This window comes from Cupressus sempervirens, chromosome 10 (genome assembly GCF_028749045.1).
Source record: "Cupressus sempervirens isolate cs-2001-9-10 chromosome 10, ASM2874904v1, whole genome shotgun sequence".
Classification (NCBI taxonomy): domain Eukaryota; kingdom Viridiplantae; phylum Streptophyta; class Pinopsida; order Cupressales; family Cupressaceae; genus Cupressus; species Cupressus sempervirens.
In genome coordinates, this window is record NC_143127.1 from 59,019,950 (window position 1) to 59,026,520 (window position 6,571).

A 6,571-nucleotide genomic window follows, 5' to 3' on the forward strand; every position below is an offset into this window, starting at 1 on the left:
ACTGATTTGGATTTAATGAGGTACTTTCTTGGCATTGAAGTGAATCAAAATGATAAAGGTATTTTTATTTCACAATCTAAATATGCAAATGACATCTTGAAAAGGTTTAATATGATAAATTGCAAATCAGCCCCAACACCAATTGTGACAGGATTAAAATTGAGCAAGAAAGATAAAGGAGCAGATGTAAATCCAACCTTGTATAAGAAACTTGTCGGTAGTCTCATGTATTTAATAGCCACAAGACCGGACATAATGTATGCAGTAAGTCTCATCTCAAGGTTTATGCAAACTCCAAAAGTTTCACATTGGAAAGTAGGAAAAAGAATTTTGAGATATATTAGTGGAACAAAGAACTATGGAATTCTCTACTCAAGTTCAAATGATTTCAGATTGATAGGATACATTGGCAGTGATAGTGCAGGTTGTATAGATGAAAGGAAGAGCACTTCCGGTTATGTTTTTCATTTTGGATCAGGCATACTATCATGGGCTTCAAAGAAACAACCAATTGTTACTCTTTCATCTGCTGAAGCAAAGTATGTAGCAGCCACAGGGGTAGTGTGCCAAGGAATTTGGATGAGAAGGATGCTTAAAGAATTAAACTATGAAAAAAAAGAGGCAACTAAATCTACTGTGATAATAATTCGGCCATAGCTTTGTCAAAGAATCCAGTTTTTCATAAAAGAAGTAAACATATTGACACAAGGTATCATTTTATCAGAGAACTAATCAGCAATGGAGAAATTTATTTGGAGCATTGCAAATAAAATGATCAGTATGCTAACATCGTCACCAAACCACTGGGAAAGAAAAGTTTTGAGCATCAAAGAGACAATTTGGGAATCATGGACAGCAGTAGTGATTAAGGGGGAGTGTTGAAATTTAATCTCCAACTGCTTCATTTACTTGTCCATATTGTTTTGCCGGCAACTGCAATTTGTTTTTGCATTTTTTTTACTCCACCAAATACTTCATTTATTTCAGCATGTGGTGGACTCCAAATTTTATTTTGCTATGTTTAATTTCTTCTCTTCTAGGACATTCGTCAGCTATTTCTTTTAATTAGTGTGCTAGAGTTTTTGTAGTGTGAAAATGCAAAAGTCATTGTGTAAAAACAAAGCAAGAAGATAGAGTGCTGGAGGTTTTTCTTCTTCTTTAAATTGTGTAATTTCAGCTGTAGCAATAGTAGTAAAAAAAACAACGTATTGTAATGTGCAGCTCCAGATTTTAGTTTAAATGATTAAAATGTGTTTTTTAATTGCTGAAATGAAGTTGTTTGATGTTTCAACATTTTTACTCTGTTTCTTTGTGACTTAAATTATCAATCCTCTACCTCATTCCATCAGACATCCCTTCTATGTGTGTTCATGAAAGTCATGAAGCCATTTAACAGTGTTACAATCATGGAATTATTTCATGAGGACGATGAAAATGAATTGGTTTGGAAGTGGAGGGAGTTTGCAAGGTTTCCACAAATCTCCTTCAGTAAAGGAGGTTACGACAACTGTGTTGTTGTGGGAGATTATTTGTGTTTTACCCACTGTATTAATCGTGATTGTTGTTTTGATGGGATTGTGTTTCATTTGAAAGAAGGGTTTTGGGAATGCATTCCACAATGCCCGAATAAGGAAAGTTACTGGCACACGGTTGTGCCATTTCAACCTAAACCTGGCGTCAGAGTGTGGTAGTCAGTATTGTTTTATTTTAAATGTTTTGGATGATTTACCATTACACTAGCAATAAAAACACAGCTTTAGATTACATTTCCTGATATTTTGTAATTTTTTAAAAAAAAAAAATAGTTATAAGCATAAAGAATTGAAGACGTTTTGTTGTGCAGAGTTTTTTTGTTCAGTTGGTTTATTTATTTTAAATGTTTCGATGATTTATCATTATAATAGGATTAAAAACTAAAAGAAGGGTAAAATTTTTATTGAATGCCAAAGAGAATAGGACAATAGAGGAAAAGAGAGCACTAAAGAGTTTTATCCTAGTCAACAAGTTGACCTAGCTTATGAGATAAGTTGGGGGAAGCATCCTATGATCAACAATGTTTCAATCGGGTGCATGCTTGGAGGCCCATTTAGCCAAGCAATTAGCCACACTATTCCACTCTCAAGGGATATGCATAAAAGACACAAAATTCAAAGAACTGCATAACTGAGCGATCTATTGAATAACCAAAGGAAAATGTCAATCCATCCACATCCACAAGGTTCCGTCTATTCAATAAATTCACAACTATCTGCGAGTCAGTCTCATAGATAATTCTTCTCCAACTCCATTAATAGCATTGTTCTACTGCAACCAAGATAGCAAGGGCTTCCATGAGGTTATTTGTATGGTAACCCTTGTAGATAGAAAATAGAAACTGAATATCACCGGAGTTGTCACGCCCAACTCCCCTAATGCCAGCTGGTCTAGGATTTCCCCCAAAAGATCCATAAGTGTTGATTTTAAGAATGTCAGCCTGGTGAGGAGTCCAATGCCCCTCACAATTAACATGATTAGAGTGCTGCCTAGCTCTATTCCTAGAAATCTCTGATATTTAAATTTTATAATAATTTTATTTTTATTTAATTTTTAGGATAAAGAATTGAAGACGTTTTGTTTTGCAAAAATTGATAATTAAAAAAGAATTGTACCAATTGACTATCTTGTGAGACTTGCGTGTTTTCTACTTTCTCATCATGTAATTAAAAAAATCAAACTATTTTAGTTTATTATAAGATAGATAAAACTATTTTAGTTTATAATTAGATGGATAATACAATGACGGTTGTAGATATTGGTTAAGCGTTTTTGACTGACTTTATATTTTTTAATTTTAATAACTTTAAATTTTTGTTCAATCGAAGGAAGGTAAGCTTTGAAATATCTCACAACTGTGATAGTAATCAATATCTCTGACAAGAGATCTCGAGATTAATTTATCAAATCATCTTAGAAAATTATACAAGTCTTTGATGTGTAATCTATGTAAATTTGTTGTATTTTCTTCTAGAGTGCTATTTTTTTCCCATTGTCTAAAATCATCTGCAATCTTATGCAGTTTTATCCATAAATCAGAATTAAGATATTCTAAATATTAGATACATATGCTAGTCAAATCTGTCTTAGCTTCTATTCAAAACTACTCTATGTCTGTCCTAAAAGCCCCAGCTGGTATTATCAAACAGATTGAAAAAATTATAAGAAATTTTATTTGGAACAGCAATATGTCTGATGAGAAGAAAGTCCCTTTGATCTCATTAAAGGAAATGATTTATGACAAAGACAGCGGTGGTATTGGTTTACATGACATGAGCAAGAGAAACATCACTTTTGGTGCCAAGCTCGTTTGGAGGATGTTGAGGAATCCCGAAAGTAAATGGTGTAAGATTATGCAAGGAAAATATCTAGACTCTATGGATTCTAATAGAATTATAACTGTTGCTGATCCCCCAAATGGTTCAGCCATGTGGAACTTTCTGATATCTTCAAGGGATATCATTACAAACTTTGTCTCCTAGGAGGTGCATAATGGTGAATTAGTGAAATTTTGGGAGGATTCCTGGCATGGTTTGCCTCCATTATCTTATGATAATGATTTGAGAGATGTTATTCACATAATCAAAGACAATTGGGGTGTTTTTTTGATAGACTATGTCCTGGCTGTTGAAAGATTCTCTAGTAAAGTCTTTTGGAAAGATCCCTTTATTTTACCAATTTCTTATAGTCACAAACAACATTTGTTCAAAGTCATGACAGCAAGAAAGATATTCTTGAATAGTGAAAATGATGTCTTGATTTGGGCCCCTTCTCCAAATGGTGAATACTCCATTAAAGTTGGATACCGAGCTTTGAAACTGGTGGAGCAGCATGAAACAAAACAACGGGCATTTTCTTTCTACTGGAATAATACAGTTTTGCCCAAGGCAGGTTGCTTTGCTTGGCTAGCACTTCGAAAAAGAATTTTAACCAGCGACAGGCTCCAAAAACTTAACATATCATAGCCTTTTCAATGTGTCTTATGCAGTGAAGATGTGGAAAATGTAGACCATTTATTTATTCAATGTTCTTTTGCCCAACAATGTTGGAATTTTTTCATGCAAAAACTTAACCTTTCGATGCCCCTACCATACACATTGTGGGAATTGTTTCAATCTTGGCCGATCCTCTTCTCTAAATCCTTCTTTGCTTGCATTTGGAAATGTTCTCCTGCACTTGTCATTTGGGCAATTTGGTGGGAACATAACAAACAAATATTTAAAAATGTTACCAATTCCTTAGATTTGGTCCTTAAGGGTTTAGAAAAGTCAATTTCAAAAGTGGTCAATGCTCACGTCAAAGATAAGATCAGCAACTATAGCTTCACCCAATGGGATAACTCCATCCTTAAAAGATGGAACCACATTTCTATCCCTCCATTTATGGCCTCCTCTTCTCCAAACAACCATGTTGACAGATCTCAAATCAAGTGGCTACCTTCGACCAATGGCTATATTAAAATGAACTTCGATGGATCTTCGAGAGGCAATCAAGGAAAAGCTGGTTGTGGCATGTGTTTACGAAACCATTTGGGTGAAGTTCTTCCATTCAAATGTCTCTCTTTACCCTCAAGCACGAACAATACAACAGAGGCACTTGGATTACTTTATGGTTTGGTTTTGGCCAAGAACTTGGAATTAAAAGTGATTCATATTGAAGGTGATTCCACTCTCATCATTAGTGCTTGCATCAAGAGACAAATCATTAACTGGAGAATCAAATATATCATGTCTAAAATCTGGGATTTGATCGACTCATTTGATTCTTGCCTCATTTCACATACTTACAGAGAAGGAAATTTGACTACCGATCTTTTAGCAAAATGGGGATCCGATGGCATTGATCTTGATTCCACAAGACTAAGTATCCATGTGAAAGATTTTCCAGATTTAGCACACATTATTGATGCGGATAAAGAGCTTTATGCTGCTGCCTAGGAATCTTTCTTGTCAATGTAAATGTAATTGATATTGATCTACTCTTTTGTATCGGCTATGAATTGGGGTTTTCTTTTCGGATTCTTTTCCTAATGAGCCCTTGAATCCAATATATTTCTATTTATATATATTTATATGATGCTTTTGCCACCTTTGCTTTATATATATTAGATACATATGTTTATTAGTTCCGCTGAGTCATAGATGAAAATTAATATTTTCATCCTTCTATTTCCTATTGGTCCTGCAAATTCCTTTATTCAAGTTTCTTCCTACATTTATTTATATCCCAACATCCAGTTTAAATGGATTCATTGCAAACTGAAATTTGATCGGAATGTTAAGACTTCAAATTTGTATGGTATAGCCTATTTCAAGAGTGAGGATAATTTGTATGTTACGGCCTAGTTCAAGGGTGAGGATGGCTTGGAGGCTTTCGAGGTTCGCGCAACACAAAAGAGGGAAAATATTTTGAAAATGGTGCAGTCAGTGATATGAATTTGGCTGAGTACGAAAATTTCAATTGACCAGTTTAATCTATTTTTCAGCATGTTGTATACGTAAGCTCTCCCGCTCTTGCTTCACATGCCTTCCTTTTCCTTCCACATTCCGCATACATGTCTAGCAGGATAGTTGCAATGATAATATCTACTCTGTTTTTGCACAATTCATTTCATTTCTTGTAACATCCATTTTCTCTCGTGCTTTAGGGTTTTCTTTTACAGTTCTTTCTTTTAGGGTTTGCCTGTCACTGACTGGCCTCGGTAACCCGAATAAAATTCAACGAAAGGACATGAGTATTTTGTTGAATGTTGCAGCTTGCAACTTCACTACAATATTCCTTATGTAGAAGTGACGTGGAAATCGATAAATGAGAGACCTCATGGATAAATTAAAAATTGCATCTTGGAATGTCAGAGGATTGTAATCTTTAGACAAGAAATACATTGTTAAGAGTTTCCTTGGGCCAAAGACATTGATATCATCCTATTGCAAGAAGTGAAATCTGTCGGTTTTGACCCTAGAAATTGCCCTAAAGCGCATTGAGAAGGATGCGATTTCAGCCTTAACCAAACACACTATAGGAAAGGAAAGAACTTACATTTTAGTAGGTCCTAGATGGAGAAAGAGCATTGATGAGTGGCGAAACTCCCCTTGTAATAGAGCACCCTGGATTTCTTTCAAACGAGGCGATTTTTAACTTGGCATTTGTTCTATATATGCCCCTAATGAGCATAGCGAAAGAATCAATATTTTGCAATGGCTAACCAACCTCCCTAGCATCCCTTGAGTCAGATGGGGATTTCAACATGGTAGAAAAGGCCCAAGACAAATTAGGAAATCTAAAATTTGAGTGAAGTAATGAGAAATGCTTCTAGAATAGACTTTTGGGTAACCTCAATCTTATAGACCCTATGGCTGATCTTTGTAATTAAACCAAACGCATTTAGTTTACTTGGTCTAGTTTCCAGAAAGGTGATAATAGGATATACTAAAGATTGGACAGAATTTATTTTGACAAAGATATCTTCAGTTGTTCCAAACCCCCTGATGACAATCTCGTTAAGGTCTTATCTTACCCTCTCTCGGACCATCAACAC

At 35.0% G+C, this 6,571-nt stretch overlaps 1 protein-coding gene across 1 annotated transcript; it reads left to right on the forward strand.

Moving 5' to 3' along the window:
• The first annotated feature begins 4,493 nt into the window (after positions 1 to 4,493).
• On the forward strand, positions 4,494 to 4,970 carry LOC149532552 (uncharacterized). The gene has a single exon (XM_089805731.1). The coding sequence runs from the start codon at positions 4,494 to 4,496 to the stop codon at positions 4,968 to 4,970; it is 477 nt and encodes a 158-aa protein (XP_089661857.1).
• The last annotated feature ends 1,601 nt before the right edge of the window (positions 4,971 to 6,571 follow it).